The sequence below is a fragment of the Anarhichas minor genome, unplaced genomic scaffold (genome assembly GCF_050575085.1).
Source record: "Anarhichas minor isolate MPS153535 unplaced genomic scaffold, ASM5057508v1 ptg000051l, whole genome shotgun sequence".
Taxonomy (NCBI): Eukaryota; Metazoa; Chordata; class Actinopteri; order Perciformes; family Anarhichadidae; genus Anarhichas; species Anarhichas minor.
In genome coordinates this window covers 3,515,001-3,534,997 of record NW_027466497.1, presented here as the reverse complement: position 1 = coordinate 3,534,997, position 19,997 = coordinate 3,515,001, and the positions used below count along the sequence as shown (strand labels likewise).

At 41.2% G+C, this 19,997-nt stretch overlaps 1 protein-coding gene across 1 annotated transcript in view; it reads right to left on the bottom strand.

The window, feature by feature from the left end:
- Positions 1-19,997, bottom strand: part of LOC142972075 (retinoic acid receptor beta-like) — an 87,201-nt gene that overhangs the window by 40,911 nt on the left and 26,293 nt on the right. The window contains exon 2 of the mRNA XM_076112869.1: positions 7,054-7,202. Within this exon, the coding sequence (XP_075968984.1) occupies positions 7,054-7,202 (149 nt within the window). The remainder of the gene's footprint in view (positions 1-7,053; positions 7,203-19,997) is intronic.

The following is a 19,997-nucleotide window of genomic DNA, read 5'->3' as shown; positions in this document are numbered from 1 at the left end:
GCTGACCCTCTGTTTGATTTTCTCTCTCTATTAACGCTCTGGCCTCTTTTATGTTGTACACTGTTGACAAATCACATTATGGAGTGTGTGTTAGCACCGGGGGGAGCTGTATAGATTATGGTGACAGGCAGAACGCAGGCAGAGAAAAGGGCCCAGCAGATCCATGTCCTCTTTTTTCGCTCTCTATCTCTGCAGTAAACTGTCAACTCAACTGGGCTCTTCATCATCGCCGTCCTGCAATAGCAGCGGACAGCAGGGAGTAAATAAAGATACGAAAAGCACATGGGAGGAGGGTGCTGCTGGTGTATGAAGATGGGGGTTTAAAGGGGGAAAACAGGACGGATAACTAAGAGCAACACAAACAAATATTTCAGCTTTTCTTTTAATGTAAGTGACAATTGAATGTGCATTTTGCTACCGATTATATACATATTTAAACTAAACCCAGGGCCGGATACATCTCATCGCAAATATGTGAGTGCACATCCCCAAATCTGTGTTTCCACAGTAGCAGAAATATGCATATGCATTCTTGTTACCAGATTTAAAAACTCCTGCATAATGCATCGTTACACCAAAGAGGGTGTATTTTTAGTCGTGTTTGTGTGTTTGTCTGTTAGTCAGCAGGATGTCTCAAAACCAGTGTGCAAAATACCGTCTGACAATCCATGCTGTGCACTTCCAAAACTGAGAGGACCTACTTCAACAACACATTACCATCACAAAATTATTTATTCCATACTCAGCGAAAGAATAAGAAATGTTATTTTGAACTTTTTGTAAGTCTGAAAGTCACGTTCAGTTTTGCAAAGACTTACCCCGAACCTGCAATTCTCAACACCAGAACCAAACTTATTTTTTTGCCACTAACGACAAATTTTCTCTTAATCTATTTTAAAGATTCGTCGTTTAATCTAAAACGATTAATTTTCCACCCAAAAAATCTAAATGACCATTTCATTTTAAGTTTATTTTATTTTAAACACAACACAGTAAACGTTGACTCTGCTAGTAATAGCATTCATAACCTTATTGAGTAGTGGCGTAATGGTTTTTTTCAATATTTCCAACAGGTTACTGCGCTCTTTAAAACTCTTTCCTTTACTCACTGCACAACCTTGTTAAAAAACCACAAGTCATCTCCCAGCAAAATGAAGACTGTCCTAACAATACACACACCAGTCTAAAATATTTGGCTTCTGACTCGACATTTAATCAAATAGGCTTAGTGCTGATGCTGCTCGGCAGTAAAGGCGAAAGCTGTGGGGGCCCACAGCGGTCTGGGGAATAAAGTAAATTATAAAAAGAAATACTTGAGCCGCACAAATACGCAGTGATACTTAAAGATTGTGGAGGCAGAAGCACCCTCAATGCCTGCACATGGACCTGTTTATGTGTACTGGATTTAAAGCTCAATGAGGCTTTTTAAATAAGGCGAAGCTGAACTGCTTAAATGCATTACTTCGCCGATATTTCTAATTTGCACAACCGTGCTTTCATTCATGCTTCACAATCACTGGCTATCAGCTGACTTGTATCGCCCAATCATATTCTTGCAGATGTACAGCGAATCCATTTTAATCTGACACTTGTCGCTATTACTTTGTTAAGTAGGATTAGTTCTTCCAGACGAATCACTCATTTAATAAGCAGAGCCTTTATGAACCAAATTCAACCGTATAACCGATGCAGGATAATTACACTTGTAGAAAGACAGACGTCAACATTGGGGACATTCAGTTATTTGCTTTCTTGTGATCGTTACTCCTATTTATTATCATTAGGTACAGAGCTATTAGCCTAGCTTACCAAAAAGACTGTTGCCTTTAACAAGTAAGCGTGTCCCGGAAACAATGAAACATTCTATTAAATAAAATATGGTTTGTTAAGAAATCCAATTTGTAGGTGAATCTTAGTGAGTTTATACTAAACCTGACCCTGCCTTTTGGTTTTAGTTGGAAAAAACAGAGAGCAGAGAGTTCAGATGGAGGAGTGTTTCTTTTCCAATGTGAGCATTCTGAATTGTGTTTCATTCAAAGAGGTTATGGTCTCCCGCTTGTCAAACCAGTTCCATCAAACTAATCCCGCTGTGTCAACGCCTCGGGACCCACCAAGTAAAAGAGAGAGGGGGGAGGAGTGTTCACGGCTCAAAGTTTTGTCCTCGTTCCTAAAGGCCTGTCAGCGCTGAAGACACGCGTATACAGATTCAAGCCTCCTTTTCTTTCTGGACGTTTCAGGGCTTATGCAAAGCAATGTTAAGATGTCATTTTGTAAAGTGCTTTGCACACATTCTATCCTCTAAGCTTTCCTCTAGTGGTATCTAGTCCTACAGATAGCTCCCTGTTTTTACAGTCCAGTTTTGTAGAGATCCATCTCTGAGAGTCCTATCTTCATTCCTCCATTGTATTCAGACATTAGTATTTCAGCACTGTTCTGACATAGACTATGCAACATTAGTTTTATTTGTTGTCATTAGGGCAGCAGGTGTCCATTGTTTGTTATGGCTTTATTACAGGGGTGTCAGACATGCGGCCCGAGGGCCAGTACTGGCCCGCCAAAAAGTCCAATCCGGCCCCCTGGATGACTTTGAAAAGTGTGAAAATTGCAGAGATGTCATCAATTTAAATTCATTTCTCAATAAATTGCAAGTGTTTCCAAGAAAAATGGACCAGTTACTATTTCTTCAAGGAAGTAAATGGGAAGCCTGTGTTCACAGCACCTTTCAGTGCTCCCGGTTCGGCCCACTTGAGATAAAATTGAGATGTGGCCCCGTGAACTCAAATGAGTTTGACCCCTGCTTTATTCGAATTAGACAGGACCGCTACAGGAAGAGCCACAATGCTCACACTTTATTTTGGCATCCAAAATTCATAAGCTGTAATGGCGCAGCTTTAAATAATGTGCTTCAGAACACAGAAGTGCTGTGGTCGCCTTGTGTCTGGAAGGCCCTAAAGTCCGAGATTCATGGGAGACCAATATGTCAAATTGCCAGCACCTTTAGGGAACAAAGTGTGTGTCAGAAAAGGGCTTTAAAAATTCCAACAGACCTTACTGTGTTTTCATCAGAGCAACTTTCTCGCAAAGAAATAGTCCCTATGAAATCTGTTTACAGTCTGTTCTCTGGAAAGAGATGTTGCTCTGGAATTAGAAAGATTTTTCATCATTTGTCTGCAACAGCCCTTTAAGTTTCCTCTACCGTGAGAAATTCGGATGCACTTGATTAGGAGTGAAACATTAGCTGCAGGAAATGATGCCAAAATATGAGGCTTTACAGGAAGACAGATATCTGATAGCCAGCAGTTCCTCATGCTTGGAAAGCCAAATATAACCAGGTATTTCATTTTTTTTCTTCTTGTGTTCGTCAGCTGAATGAACAGGAGAGGTAGAAAAGTAATCGTGCTCAAATAAAGTTGCAGAAACGTTGATCAGATTGCCTCTTGGGTCTTTGCGATGTTCCCACGGTGCCTGGGACATTTTGTGGAGTTTTCAGAAGGACAGTAATAACAGGAAGTGTAGGGGTGACTGAATGTGAAGGCTGCCATGACTTTGGAGGATTTCTTGACTTTGGGTCAACACAGATGAAACTGTCATCTGTTGCATATGCATGTGCTTCTGGAGGCCCATATGCCTGCACCCCGTTTTAACAATTCAAATCAGCTCTGTCCACACAGCAGATCTGTCAAGGCCACACACACTCAACTCAGTCATGCTAGAATAATCACACACTCCTAAAAGTTCCACTACCACTGTACCTATTGTGTTACAGTAATGTTGTTTTTCCTCTTGCTCTTTGTGCAATGGGCATCCTGCTAGAATAGCAAGTGGATTGACAGAAAATGAAAATGAAAATGAAAAAAGAATAGATTCCAGATTCTCAAATGGGAAGCTTTGCCGCTTTTCTCTGTTTTTAACAATTGCAAATTGCTATTATTTTACATTTTATATGTTAAGGGATTATTAAATAAATGAGGATTTGTTCAATAAAATACAATATAAAATACAAAAAAACTCAACTAGTTCTAGCGTTTCTCGTAACTTTATTAATTAGCTTACTTTGGTAACCTACCAACGTCTGAGTGGACCCTTTAAGTTCACATTAATGATTAGATACAGGGCTGGGACTGGCCTTCTGTGCACTGTGAAATCATTTTTATTATTACTACATATGCATGCATGTGAATGTTTTTGTTTTTTTGAAGTGCTTCACATATATATATATCCTACAAAGCACACACACACACACACTTTGTGTCTTTGAGTCTATTTGTGGCTCTAATTGGCACATTCACTGGGCAGTAAAAGGCTCTTCTTGCTGGCTAAAAGCCTACAGCTGTACAGCATGCTTGGTTGCATCTACCGAATAGAAGGGGCTCGCCCCTTGCACTGCAGACAACAATGCCTTCGCCATGGAGACAGAAATACAACACAGTGAAAAAAAACAAACTATAATCCGCTGCTTAATCCTCTTGAGTCAGGATGTCACAATAATCAAGGCCATTCTGCCATGAAGTGAACTATTTTTACATCAGCGGTCTGGAGTGAGAGGATGGATGGAATGAAACCATATTGGCTGCATTCTCAGGAGCACTCTGACGGGGATTTCACTTTATCCACCACCTGTATCCGTCATTAGGGAAGCACAATCTGCACTTAGGGTGCTCAGTCCCAGTTTGTTGTGCCCCAAACTAAACTGTTGTGTACATACTTCATGAACAGCACTGATATCTTTTTTTTTAATAGTAAGTTTTCCTTAAAGGTGCAATGTGTAAGATCTGGCTATCTGCTCCAAACAAATAAGGGGCAGCATTTCACCTCTACTTCTTGGTCCATACAATCTAAATTTACAGTTATCAGTTATTTAAAAGAAAAAAAAAAAAGCTAAATAGTAACTAACAGCAAGGCAAGAATGTGTAAAAAAAAATGACCAAACTGCTGAAGCTCAAAACAACACTGCTATGTTATGAAGTTCACGCGTGGCGTCGGCCTATTTAGCCATTTTTGTGTTTACCGTGCCACTAACCGGGGGCTGTACAGGCTGTGTACGCTGTCATAGTTTGTTTATTGGATTATATCCAACATGGCAGAAAGTCCTCCCCACCACCAGGAGAGTATGTTGCGGAGAGCATGTAGCAGCTCTAGGAGCCTTACTTACAGTTAGCTGTAGAAACTCGAATCCAGCCTGCGCTGGATCAGCAAACTTTCTGTTGCACCCGTTTACACAGGTTAGATCCAGCGCCAGCTGAATGCTAACGCTGGTTGCTACGGCTAACCACTAACTGAAGGTCCGCCTGCCCTCCTCCAGGCTGAAATAGTCTCCTGGTGGCGGAGAAGATGAAGGAAAAATACAGGTTGTTTTCTTGTTTCTGCCACTTTTGATTAAATCCAAACTATGAACACAGCCCCTGTCCTTAACCGTGATAGACAACCCGTCTGGGCAGCTCTACTTATTTGTCCTCTCATGCTGGACTGAAGGCAGACTGGACGCTACAGTCTCTCACTATCGCCTCTCGAGGTACACGTGGTATTAAAAGACAGGACATGTCAGGGCTAGCTGGTTAGCATGCTTATTTCATTATAAATCTGTGCAACACAACACATACACTGTAACCTCCTCACATTCTGTTCATAATGTCAGTTCATTTTTTTGAACCTTTTAAACTAAAATCACGGCCAGATCTTACACATTGCACCTTTTTAAACAGAGGCCAGAGCAGCGAGGTCAGAGGTCATGACAGGCCCTTCAGGACGAGGCTTATATCGGCGCATAAGGGGCATGGGAGCCCGCGGAAAACTTAGTTTGACCCAGAGCCTAGTGAGTGAGCTGATCACCACCTCCCTCTGGGCCAAAAACTCCAAAGGATTCCTGGCATACCACTGCTTCAATTACAGAGGCTGGAAGGAGAGAGAGGACGTCGCAGCGCAGTCTGGCTGCATGGGAGAAAACAGCATCGCCTGGGAAGGAATCACACAGGCTGTCTGCGAGGAGGACACGTGCATTTCTCCAGGAGACGTCACTGTAATGTATTACTGCTCCCAATAAGTAATGTAAAGCTGTACTTTTTTCAGCAGTTTTACGTAACGTTGCAGACTTAATAAATAATGTTTTTTTAGGTACAGCAGCCTTTTCACTGACTAGGCTCCTGAACACTGTTTGTATATGTGTCTACGTGCATGCGGGCGTGAGCGGTTACCTAGCAACAGCTGCTGTAAGTGAGAGACGGACAGACAAGTGCTGGCAGAGCAGATGTTGGAAGGAATTTCCAAAAGTAGAACATTTGAAAATGGCAGACTGAGACAGAGGAGGTACTGTCATGTCCCAAATTACAAAAAAAACCAAAACATTTCCCCACCTACCTCTATAGTGGTTTTAATCCCGCATTTATTTTTTGCTTTTGCTGTATTCGTAAAGGTGTTCTGCAGCTAAAACAATGCGGCAAAGAATTAATTCTGCGGCGCTGAAGGCATTAAAAGAATAAGCCGGCACAAATGAAAACCAAACATATCGAGATGACTAATTCCTTCCAGAGGTATGTGAGGAACTGATTCTTCTTCATCATTCTCATTATGATACAGACTGATGGTAACTCAAACAAATGTAAAGCTATTTGTTTAACAATTTTATATTAATTATATTATATACAACGGATACTTATGTAATACAGCCATTTACACTACTGATTTATCAGCCAATATTATCATTTTTTACATAAACATTTAACATTTTTGATGATGATCCCTTGAATTTGGTTATTTAAGGCTGATGGTGCTCAAGATGCATACTCAGCAGTTTGTTCGACAACATTTGACAAAACAATCCCCAATCAAGGTCCACTTACTAGCCTTTCCTGGCGCTTTTGATTGTATGAAATGGGAGTTCAGTAGCTGTTTTGAGTTCATAAAGAAACTTGGAAACGAAGCTCTTTGTCACACTGAGACACTTCACTCTCACTTCAGTGTTTATTAATAATAACTGCTCGGAGAGCAAATGCCCGCAGCGTCACACAGAGAGGAAAACACAGCATGTCACAGTGTGGGGAGGTACTGGAGTCCTACCTTGCAGCCCTCACAAGCGCTGACACCATAGTGGTATCCAGAGGACTTGTCCTCGCAGACGAAGCAGGGCTTGTAGATTCTAGGAGGGGGCAGCGGGGACGGCGGGCTGGGGACGAGCTCCTCAGAACTGGTGCTCTGCGTTTCAATGGCTGCGGGGAATGCAAACAAGAGAAGAAAGAAGATGAAGGTTTCAAATGGCTGAATGATTCATTTAGACACCTGGAACTAGAAAAGTATTCGTTGATGGTATTAGTTAACTCTCTAAATTCAGAAAACTCTTCTGTTGATTTTAGGAGGTTGAAAATCCAAAGTTTATAGCCATGTTGTTTCAACACCATTCAAACCTCTTGCAAACACACTAAACTAACATGCTTAACATCAGCATGTAGGCATTGCCATTGAGCGCATGTTAGCATGTAGCACGAAGCACCACTGTAGGCCTACAGCCTCACAAAGCCGCAAGTGTGGCTTTTATCACTTTATCTTAAAGGTGCCCTGTGGAGTTTTCTTGTAAATGAACAACATTTTTGTTTCTCACCGAAACACATTGTGTGTATCATTTAGATCTAACAAAGAGTTTAATGCATTTCCTTCCTCACAAAACATTTTTTCAACCTCTTAACATCCCATTACGTGGTTGGCACATTTAACATTTAACCACTTAGTTGGGTTTAGAAAAAACATGTTTGGGCTTAGAATAAGTGCGTACACTAAGTACTAAATACTTAACACGTCACAATAACTCGCACATCGGTCTTAAAACCAGCCTCGCCAGAAAGCAGGTAGGAGACATTAAACTCTATTATTTATAGTAGATGTGCTTGTAATTTGGAGACAGATAAAAAACTACTTGGAGAGTACTTGAAGATAGAGCATTCATAACAAACTTAGTGAAAATGTACCAGACTTTGAACCTATGCACAGACCGAACCGTTGTGTGTCCACATGGACACAGCCTATCTGCATAGAAAATGGAGAACAGTCTCTCCAGCATCTCTACTGATTAGATTACTTTCTTCCGTACTTCATCAGAGTAAACTCAATTACTGATGGTAAGGGACACGCTCTTATAATTACTGGACCCTCGTCCTTGCATGGAATTCCCTGGCGGTTTAATCTAATCTTCGGCTACATTCACCCTGTGTGACTTTTTTGCGCATGTTGAATTTGCAGCTTTGCATTCGGCAACTTCCAGTGGCTCCAGGGAAGACTTAACAAGTCTGCGGCACATCAGCACTGTACGTGAGAATGAATGTTACCCCTGTAATAAGGAATGGGAACGTAAGATGATCATCGAGGTTAATTAGAATGAGATGATTCATAAATCTATCGATTCTCGCTCTTATCTGGGTTTGAGGAACAGTTTGGGCAGCAAGGAGAAGTCTCTGTGACTTGTTACGAAACTGTGAGAGCAGCAACTGCTTAAAAGTTCTGCAGAATCTTTCAGTAGACTTGCATAAAGCTGACATAATGGTGCTGCGTTGGGATTTTGAAAAGTTCAGCGGTCTGAATTTCAAGCGGTATTCATCTGAGAGTAAACAACTTCAGTCAGCCACGTTATTTCTCCATTCTTTAAACAACTCCAGAGCGACCTGGTTTCATTGACGAGGACAGACAGACAGACAGATAGACATTTGTTTTCATTGAAGTCGGGTCATCTCGTCGCTCCGAATGGTTTCCCTCTGTTCTTGGCAGAGAGCAGTCAGAAGCAGCTTGCACATAAAGCAGATGTATGGTGAGACACCGCGCTGGAGGCTAGCCAGTGGTCTGACACACAAAGCCATCTGACAGGGGAGAGAAGGGGGACTAGACGCTATGGCGTTTTGTGTCTATGCAAGCATTTAACTAATACAGCGTACAAGTTGGGCTGGGGTTTCAGTACTGATACCAAAACCTTTTCAAGACCTTTAAGGAAGAGATTTTATATAATATATAATGTGTTCGTACAACCAAAGGCCCTTTTTACACGTTTCATTTCAAATGTCTAGCATCATATCCATACTTCATCCACAAGCTGAGTTCGTCCCTTTGCCTCCTCACTACAGCGAAGCCACACAGTAATATCTCTGTCCTGCATCAAACATGTAATAAGTGAAACATGGTTGTTCACCTGAGATGAGGATGAGGATGTATGACTACTGGAGCGCAAACACAATGTGTATTAGCCTTCCCCAGGAGGCACGGCGCACTTTAACATACATCTAGAGGAAAAATACTTTTGTTACTGATATGGCTTCGGAGCATTTGTGACGGCTGGGTAGTCCCACATTGAGGAGCGGCAGCGCCAACAATTCAGCCCCACTGCCTATTTGAAACTCATGGCTGCGTCCGGGAGGCGGTGTGACCACCTGCAGACAGATGGGACGCATAAACGTAGATTCATTACACCCCTCAGAGTGTGTGTGTGTGTGTGTAAGGAGGGGGTGGTCAATGGGTACCTGTGTGGTGGCGTATAGGCCCTATCAGGTGCAGGGGAGCCTTTTTCTATTTTCTGCGTGATTAAACTTTGACTCGACTTCCCCGCATGTTAACATACACAGAAAGCTCCATTAGAGGAATAAAGGCTGGTGACAGACAAGCGCACACGGCGAGTCTGGCTTAAGAGCAGCCAGAGAAAAATCTGTGGCTGCTGAACCCTTAGCCTCTGGCTGAACCTGCCGCCGGGGTCAAACAGGAAAGCACACACACCCTGCTGGAGGCTGCAGGCTGAATGAGGGGAAAGACGCGAGAAAACAGCCCCTCTGATTGGCCCGTCTACTGGGACGCAGCCTGCTGACACCGGGAGCTCCCAGATAAATACTGGCCTTTATGAGTATCAGCCATAGGGATGAGCTCTGAAAAGCACACAGCTGATGAAAGTACACGTGAAATGTAGTACTTTAAAAACTTTGCTTGCAAATTTAGAATTAGTTTTGACTGATAACATTTAGAAAGATGTGATAATCTCCTCGTGTCTTGATCTGATAAAGGCGCCGCGACTTCATCAGATCAAGTCAATCATCTGCCGCGACTAGTGCCAGTTTCAAAATAAAAGTGATGCAATGTAACGTTTAAAAGAAGAAATAACAATGTTCCACTGACAAATGTAAAGTTCATAATAAAATACAACCTTTGTGTTTTTCTGTTAAAGCCTTACTTGGTTGGATAGGATAGTGGCTAATGTTAGCTCAAGTTTAGTTATAAATGGCTGCGTAACTGACATTAAGGTGATCAGTTCACGGACTCTTCTCTACTTTGTAACTGTAATTGTAACTTGTGGCCACAGTCGTGGCAATTCAACAAAAAAATGTATCTAATTTTGGTTTATAACAACTTGTGTCTCATTTTGGCCAACATCTAACTCTCTAATGCTCTAATGCAAGTTCAAACTAAACGACTTCAGCCATGATTTTCCACTCGCTAACAGAAATTGGAGCCCCCCCCCCAACAAAAGCTCCAGATCAGAGGTAAATCGGTGCTTGCATATACTTTTCTCATACTCAGAAATTCTGGCTTGTGTAGTATACATTCGGGCATTTCTCACATACGCGTAATCCACATACTATGCACTAGATACTCGATTTTACGTCAAACTTAGTATGAATAGTGTGCTAGTATGCAATTTCGAACACAGCCTCGGTCTGATATCTTCCAGACTTCTAACGTTACAACCTGTCTGACCGTAACGTTTGTGTCTGACTTAAAAATATCCAAATGTTCCCAGATGTCATCAAAAAAAATTTAGGGGAACAGCGTTACAATTGCCAATAGTATTGGATGCCAATAGAAAATGAGGCCCAACTGGAAACAATTTTTGTAAATTGGCAAAAATGTGTGTGCAAGTTATTATTGTTTGCTTATGTACTGCCAATACTAGTCAATACCCCCCAATTATATATTAAATTATCAACACAGAGTGACCAACATTGTAACAATTTGTTTTTGTGTTTAAAAATGTCTCTAAAAAATATACTTTATGATAAAATCTGTGGGCAGAATGGGCCGTTGCATGCTCAGAATGGAGACACAAATCCAATGCAACAGAAAACGGTCATTACCGGTAAATTGTCTACAGGCTCTTGGCAACAACCGTCAAAAACTATACAGTGGGCGCCGCGGTCAGCTTGAAAAACCCGAACACTGACACTGGTCCAGCTCGAAATGAGCAGTGTGAGGCAGGATGTGAGGTTACATGTAGGTAATGAAGAAGTAATCTGCAGAGCTGCAGCGTCATCTATCCGCTCCGTGTCCTCTACGTCCTTATATCCAGTTCCCCCAGTCTGGAAACCAGTGACATGTAAAACTCTCCCCACATGGTCCACGGGACCAACAGATGGCAAAGAACCCGAAGCAAAGTCTGTCGCTGCACACGGGCAGTTTAACACAACGATGCCGCATTCAGAATTAGGACAAAGCTGCCTCTCTGCTGCAGATAAAGGAAGGGAAAGGTGCACTTAAAAAAAAGCAGTGCTTAATTTTAGTTATATAAAATAAAAATCAATTGAAAGGCAAGAACCATAAGTCAAAGTGATTGAATTAAACCTGACAAATGATACAGGATCAGCAGAAACGAGGAGAGAGAAAGAAAAGAAGGGAAAGGAGGCAGGATGAAGAGAAAGAGAGGCATTTCCTGCAGCTCCTCGGGGTATTTGTGTATTTGGTTTGTGTTAAGGAGAAAGCTGTGGTGATTTGGGTGTGGAGCGGTGGGCATAGCCTGGGAGGATTAGAGGAATATTACTCCCAGTCGGTGGATCCACACCCCCCCCCCCCCCCTACTCCTCCTCCTCCTTCTCCTCTTCCCCCTTCACTCAGCTGACGCTCCGTCCAGTCTGAGAGTGTTTTCCTCCAGGTTGTCTCTGCAGGAGCGCCGAGCGCATAGCTCACATACAGCAGGCCCAGTCAGAGGAAATGGTCAAAGTTCACCCAGAGTACACCAAATGAGAAGCAGCTTTGCTCCGCTCTCCGATGCGTTTTTACATAGGGGGATATTTGGAAGAGCTTTAAACACTCAAGGAAAGGAAAATAACAATGAGGAACAAGTCATTTGACTTCATGTCTGGTGAGGAGAGGTGAGGATCTGCTTTTCATCAGGGCTTCGAAATCCACATTTGACAAAGGAAAAACTCCCAAATTTGACTTCATTTCACGATTTCATCTACTGACGAGGCATTATCAAGCGTTTGGGTTTAAAGATTCCCAGGCAGTCATGTGACCAACCCCCCCCAACCCGTCCTTTTCACCACCGCTGTGACCTCGCGGCGACTCGCGGGGATGATAACCGCGCCGAGGTCAAACTACACGTTGACGGGAAGCAGCAGCGCCAAACTCAACAGGTGCCGGCCGCTTCAAAGCTTTCATAAAAAGCGAGCGAGAAACCAAGACGGCCATAAAAGCAGATGACGAGGGAGGGAGGAAAGAAATAAGGTGGCTGAAATGCGAGAGGTTTCTTTTTAATCCACAGGAATTTGTGGCCTTAAAAGCACAGCGCCGCTATGGTTTTTATTCTCCCCCAGCCAGCACTTTTAGATGTAACTGGATTCTGGAGTCAGCTCTGTTATAAAACAGTGAAGAGGAGTGAGGAGCTGTGGGAAGGGTGTGGCAAACAAGGGATGAAATCCAATTCAACAATCGGAATGTTTCAGCTGACACAAGGAAATGTAATAAAAATAGATTATTTTCAGCTACAGAAATCATTTTGTATATAGAGGCTGATGACATGTTGCTAAAAAATATTTATATCTGAGGGAAAACATTTGCCTTATACAGTATTCCTTTTGCTAGACCTTCATTTTGTCACTATTCCTGCTGGCATTTACAATCAAAATATACATTTTGAATGCTCTGGAGCGAAAGCCTGTGACTGTACACCTCCACCAAGCCCCTTAAACATTCTTTATTAAAGTTGCGGTACATGTGCACAAAACAAGTCAGTTTAAGGGTTAAAAACAGCTGAAGTTGATCCTTAACAGACTGAAATCAAACCCAACAGTATTCTCCAAAGTCTTACATTCACAATTACGTTTTCAAATGTAATTCCAGCTTCGAGCTGTCCCCTTTTTAAAAAATATATGTGAAATACATTTATATCAATGTATCTAAATGAGTGATTGTTCAGATGTTTGAGGCGGTTCCAAAGGTTTTTAAAGGATGTTTTGCCACCAACTGATTCTACTCTGTGTAAAAAAACAAAACAAAAAGTTTGGGTTGTTATGAGCAGCAAGCAATTCATAATGAATATGCAAATGAGCTGGTTTGAAGCTGTTCTTCAGGAAACAGAAAAATAAATAATCCGCAAAATCGCTTCTGAAGATCTGAATGAATTCATAAAAAGTGCAAAGAGGATGAAGCAGGAACTCCATCACATGGCACACCTCGGTATTTTATTGTTTCATTGGGAATAATTTCAAACATTTTAATTGTTTTGTTTTTGGTGCCAAAGAAGAAGAGTTAAAAGTCAGTCGGATCCGTAATGCTAAAGACCACAAAGCCAGAAATGTTTAGTTATGGACTTTGAAAGTGTTGTTTTATGAAGCACCAGACCTCTCGGCTGTCTTTCTGCTGGGTCACGTCTGCTTCCTGTCTTTCCACACGCCACATATGATATGACTTTATCTCTCAGCTGTTTTCTTTGGTTTCTTTTATATCTTATATGTCTTTTTATGATTCATGTAAAGCACTTTGAATTGCTTTGAATGCTGCACACAAATACACTCGCCTTGCATTAATGCCAAAAGATTTAGTGTTTTATTTTTCAAAGGGTTAGAAAGCCTCTGAAACAACAACTAAACCATCACGACAAAGTAAAGTTCTCTACTGGACCCAGATTAAAACACATATAGTTTAAAGTTAAGCAGCTTATTTTAAGGCTACAGCTATGACTCTAAGAAATGGGGGGAAAAAAACATGAATAGCTGCTTTTTTCTGCTGCTGTGGTCGAGTATTTGATATTTATTAGAAGGCCAGTATCGCTCCTGGTGGGACCCCAACGCTGTCCTAATCATGTCGATTAAACATGCCTGGCATCAGAGAGCTTCCCTTTCATTTCACTGTTGTACACCGCTTTTTATTTCCCCCCATCCGCCTTTCATTTCACACGCCCACTAAATTAGCTTGGTGTGCAAGCTGTGCTAATGGCTTTTCATGTCCATATCAGAGGCGCTTAAGCCTTGAAGACAAAAAGGCCCCAAACATCCCATAACACACAGCAGCCGTATATACATATCACACTGGAACATCGCACTCTGTCTCTTTTTAAGTCACAATAGCGCCGGCGTTTATAGATGATCACCTTTCCACTTATTTGTCAGATAGCTTTTGGATTTGTTTTGATGAGACACAATGACTCGATGCTTTTAATGTGAACTTCATTTGTGTCTTCACACGGCGTGGGCATCATGTGCAGCCATTCCTCAGCCGCAAAGCCCATTTCATCTGTGTAAGAGGAGGTCCTTGATCATTCTTAATTAGCATCTAAACTGGAAGAGGAAGTGCATTAATGGTTGGCTCGTTGTCAATGCGGTTAATTAACACCCAGGAGGTTTCCATTATCCTGAACAAATAAATTAATAAACCAACATTTCAGTGACCCTGAGAGAGGCTTTCTCAAATCAAAGTCTAATTTAAACAGCGCCTTCTTCAAACAGGAAACGGTCAGGGGTCTGACAGCACAAAAGGCCAACATGGCGCTTTACTAGCCCAGAACGACTTCATCGTGAGAAAACATGAAATAAAAATCAACACTATGTTTGTTTGTCCCATTTAGAGTCTTATAAGGTCAGCGTGAGCGTGTGTGTCGTACCGATTGTCTAACGGCATGGCCAATCAAAACACCTGAGTGTTCTGCTCTTGTAATTCAATTTTTATGATGGTTAATCAACGTACACCAAACATTAATGCTCTGAGTGACAAAGGCAGCCGAATTTTGACTTTGGTGTATGTGGGGACCTAGTCTTGACCTCAGTGGTGTTAAAATCCTGGCTTCGGCCCTGTCAAAGAGGGGCCACCGGAGCAGCTTCTTGTCTGTCCGTCAAAACCTTTTAACAAGCTGCTCTACAACTGTTCAAACCTCACAGGACATTTGTTTTAGCTATTTTACCTGACTGCCACTTCATAATAGAGCCCTTAAATGTATAAAAAAAACAACTAAAGTTGATCTTTAACGGACAACAAAGCCAAAAATACTATCTACTCTCTTCTACATTCATGATTATGATTTAATAATTTAATTAAAACTTTTTTTTATTTGAAGCTAACTATTTTAAGTATTTAAATAAAACCATAGACTATATTGACGGTGATTGTGTGGGTGATTCATGTCTAAGTGTTTTGCCTCTAATTTCACTTTTTCTACTTGACTTTGAAAAAGGTTATGGATGTAACGCACAATAAGCGATTCATAATGAGCATGAGAATAAGCAGATTTTACGGAGGATTGATGACAGGAGTAACTGAAATTTTAACATTTGAAATAAATTAAATAATCTACAATTCATTGAAGAATTTCAAATTACAGAAAATATAATTCATATAATGATTAGGAAAAATATAAATAAGAACTTATTTGAGACCTTCTTTTTTGGTGTCTGGTCAAATTTTTCTGAGAATATTGACAGGTGTTAGGACTCTCATTGCAAGTGTCAGAAATAGGATGATAATATAGAATAAGTATATGGGCGAAATGAAGGTTATGCGGTTCATGTGGAAGGATGAAATTACATTTTTACTTTAAAGAATGAAAAAATCTGTCCAATTTTTCAAATACATTTTTATACATTTAGTGAACAAACTCATGACGTGAATAAAGACTTTAGTTAAAGAAATCACTTTCACATCACTTTAGATTATTTTCACGCATTATCAACAAGTTTAACATCACGATTACGATGAAAAAAGAAATTACATATGCTGGTATATTTTTATTATTGGTCTAAAAAGCTAAAAATTATTAGATGATTAGTGGTCTGCTAAAAACTTCATTGTAATTCATCATTAAAATACTTTTTCAAGCAAAAATTCCATGAATTAAGATTCTCTAGCTCAATTTGTCACGTATAATAGTCATTTAATGTACTTGGATAAAAGATGCAACATTGCACTCTGGGAACTTGTGATTTGAATTTAGATGCAAAGCCATTAATCGCAAAAATAATAATAAGTCATTTGCAGTTTTCTATCATCTCTCAAATTTTGCTTTCAGAGAGCTTTTCATCAAACACTGACCTGCAGCAGAGCGAAGTGTTTAAAGTGGCAACTGTCATTTTGTTGCACTTTCCCTCCGCTGATAAGAGACCCTTTTCACCCGAGTGCCCTTGAGCAAACACTTCCTGAGGAATGACAGCTGGAGGCTGGTCGTTATCAGATGAGGATAAATCACAGGCAGCAGCAGCAGCAGCAGGGTGACAGTGAAAAACAAACAGTGACTAGTGCCTCATGAGCTCACAGTAAGTGATCCAGATCTGGAGAAGATATTTACAATAAATGTAGTTTTTGCACCAGAGTATTTTTTATATATTTTCTAGCCAAACTATTCACCATCCTGCATTTATTTTGCTCTCAGTATAATGATTGTATCCTCACATGATCACCTAAATGTAAATTCTGATCAGATAAATTCCTAGGAATGCAGCTGCCCTTAAAGCATCCATTAGTCTCCTGGACAAAAAAAACTAGAGGCAGCCATCGATCAGCCTCGGCCAATTCAAAACGCGAGAGGTGGACATGTTGCGATAGCAGCCCACTAATCTTGTTGAAAAGTCCGCGGGGTCATTTATCTAAATCAGTGTCACAGAGCGTAAGTTCGCGGCTCGCCATGGCCGCCCCTCCTGTCATGTGCGGCCGGGGAGGAAGTGTGGAAACGCCGCCTGTGTTTACTCTCCACATTCCTCCAGCCCGCTGCTCTCTGATCTGAACTGATCTAAGACAAGCCATACATCAGCAGGTTTTGGGCTGCTACCACTGCTGATAATTTATGACGGCGCACGGTGGTGAAATATGACGTTTTGGGAAAGTTCTGGAGAGTTTTCTGCGGAATCTTACCATGAAAAACAAACTTTTTTTGTTGTCATCACACACAATTTTACTTTATCATGTCACTCTAAAAATATACCCCCTCTGTGTTTAGATAATTAATCCTCCTACTGTTTTTGTGAAGCGCCTGTGATGCGTTCAGGCGTCCTGTTTCCAAGAGTTTTCCAACAACTCCTAAAGTGCAATTCCCTAATTTGTCTGATTTGAAACGAGCATTATCAGATCAGCAGTAGTTATCAGATCTGGAGGCCCCCCTTTTTTTTGGCAAACTTGTTGTCACTCATCAGACAGCACTCATCATCACTCAGAGCTGCATCCACGCGGCTTTAAGTCGAGCCAATAAACCACAACACCAACAATAACAAGAGACGAGGAGAAGTTGGACCTACAGTGTGCGCTCCGGCGGTGCTGCCACTCTCTGTGCGCCAGTCCGCTGATGCAGGCTTTCAGAGCCTTCTCCTGCAGCATGCAGGAGGACGGGCTGGACGTGTAGAAATCCAGCATCTGCCCGGGACTCACGGCCAGCACGTCCATGCAGTCAAACATGATGACGGCGCGTCGTTCAACTAGTCTTGTGCGTTATGGATAAAAATCACCGGCATAAGCGCACACAACTCCATCAAACTCCGCTGATTCTCCCCCCTCCTCCTCCTCCTCCTCCTCCTCCTGCTGCTCCTCTCCTCCTCCTCCTCTTCTTCTTCTCCTTCTTCTTCTTGGCACGGCAGATTTCGCTCCTCTTGTTCTCCTTCGTCCCGCACCGGAATCATGAATTATTTCGGACCAAAATGCTCCACGGCTGCTCTAAATGCTCCTTTGCCATTTCCTCGCATCGTGTCCAGTCAGCGCGCTGCCAAGGACGTGTGAACGGGACTTCTTCGTAATAATAACAATAATGTTGATATCCCGACGTGTTTTCATTGAAGTCGTCCCGTCCCGGTTACCAGCAGCGGCAAAGCCCGCATGAACTGGAGGATCCTTCTTTTCTATTCTCAAAAATAACACGGACGGCGTTTAAAAGCCCGTTCTCCTCTCCGATGACGAATGGGTTATCCGTCCCCCTGTGCAGCTCATTTCCAACTAGTTTTGCCACCGAGAATGAAAGATTGAATTGCCTAATATATGCGAGTGAACTTTGCATGAACCCTTCCGAGGCTGCTGACCTTCATATGACCCAGGCAGGCTGACATCACTGCAGCTCCGCAGCGCGGAACAAGGCGGAGAGAAGAAACGCAGGCGGACAAATAATAAAGATCCTTTTTTTTTCTTCTTCATTCTTGGAAATGATAAAATACAAGAGCGTCCCCAAAATTTGAATCTTTTTTTTTTTTTTTTTTTGAAGCTGAGGAAGTATTACCACAGCTCTAGTGTGCTCTGAAGGCATGCTTTTCACGCACAGTGACAGGAAAATGCTTAATTCCTATATAAATGTCCATGTGCGTTACAGCACCAATAGGTATTTATATAATAATAATAAAAATAAATAAAAGTGTTTTTAATGTCATAACATTTGACAACATAAGTTAAAGACGATATTATCTGCTCAGTGTCATTCATTTGTAAAAAGGAAACATTTCTTCTGAACTTTATTTTGACATATCTGGAGCATCCTGTTTTGCTTTTTCTCTTCAATAAAATGACACAAAGTCTTGATAAAATGGGCAAAATCAAGATCAGTTGTGGTTCAGCCTGAACAACTTAAAATGTGAGCAGCATGTCATCAAGGTAATGTATGTGATTGCTGCAAGCACTAATGATGACGATGATGATGACGACTGTATAAACTCTTTGATCTTAATGTATTGGATGTATTGGCAGAGCTTTACAGTAGATGCAGTAGAGTAAATGGAGCCAGGCTGTAATGGATTACAGTATATACTAATGTTCATTGTGTAATATTTGGATTTTAGACATTTGAAGGGAGTTTGTACTCAATAAACATAATGAGTTAGAATGTGTTCTGAGCAAAAAAAAGGCTCAGCATCATAATAAGATAATAATAATAATAATAAGAGAAGGCACAAAAAGACACAGAATCAGTGTGATTGCTGCAATTAATACAATTTACTACAATTATAATGTTGGCTCAGATCCCTTTAGTGATCACAGATATCTAGTATACCTGCAACTTCACATGCCACCAAATCACTTTTAATAAAATAATGCAACTGAGCTGTAATCCTTCACTCCGCTACATTTTAGAGGAACATATTGTACCTTTCACTACATTCTGGGCTGTGGCCAAAACTTTAAAAATACAGAGGTCATGCAGTTTGATCGTGACCTCCTTGTTTGGATAAAGTTTTCTTAAGAAGTAAAATATCAGGCCTCTTAAAACAAAGCTCATGGTGAAACGTAGTGTTCATTTTAATTTGTTAATTGATTGTGGCATCTGTGACCATGTTCTTTCAAACACACACACACACACACACACACACACACACACACACACACACACACACACACACACACACACACACACACACACACACACACACACACACACACACACACACACACACACACACACACTTGGTTATATCATTGTTACATAAGGTCATACACACCATAGAGAAGGATACAAGAACCAAGTCCTAAATTTCAAAACAAAAGTCGGAGTTGATTGTTATTCTGCCGGAGAGTTTCCACATCTGATTTTGAAAAAGGCTGCAAAAACCTCCATTCTCTAAAGCAACAGCATGATCTCAGAGCACTACATGTATTTGACTGCTATTGTTACATTACAGATTAAGATTTTACACACAAAACACAGGATTTGTTTGTACAAAGCAGGACGATGCTTAGTTACAGATTAAAGCAGCCAACAGTATATAATCAGTTCAAATTCAACTCAGCTTCCACATAAAAAAGCTGCTCATGCAGTATTTCATCACTAGCAATAATCCAATAATATAATGGTCTAAAAGGGGCCATTCTGCTGC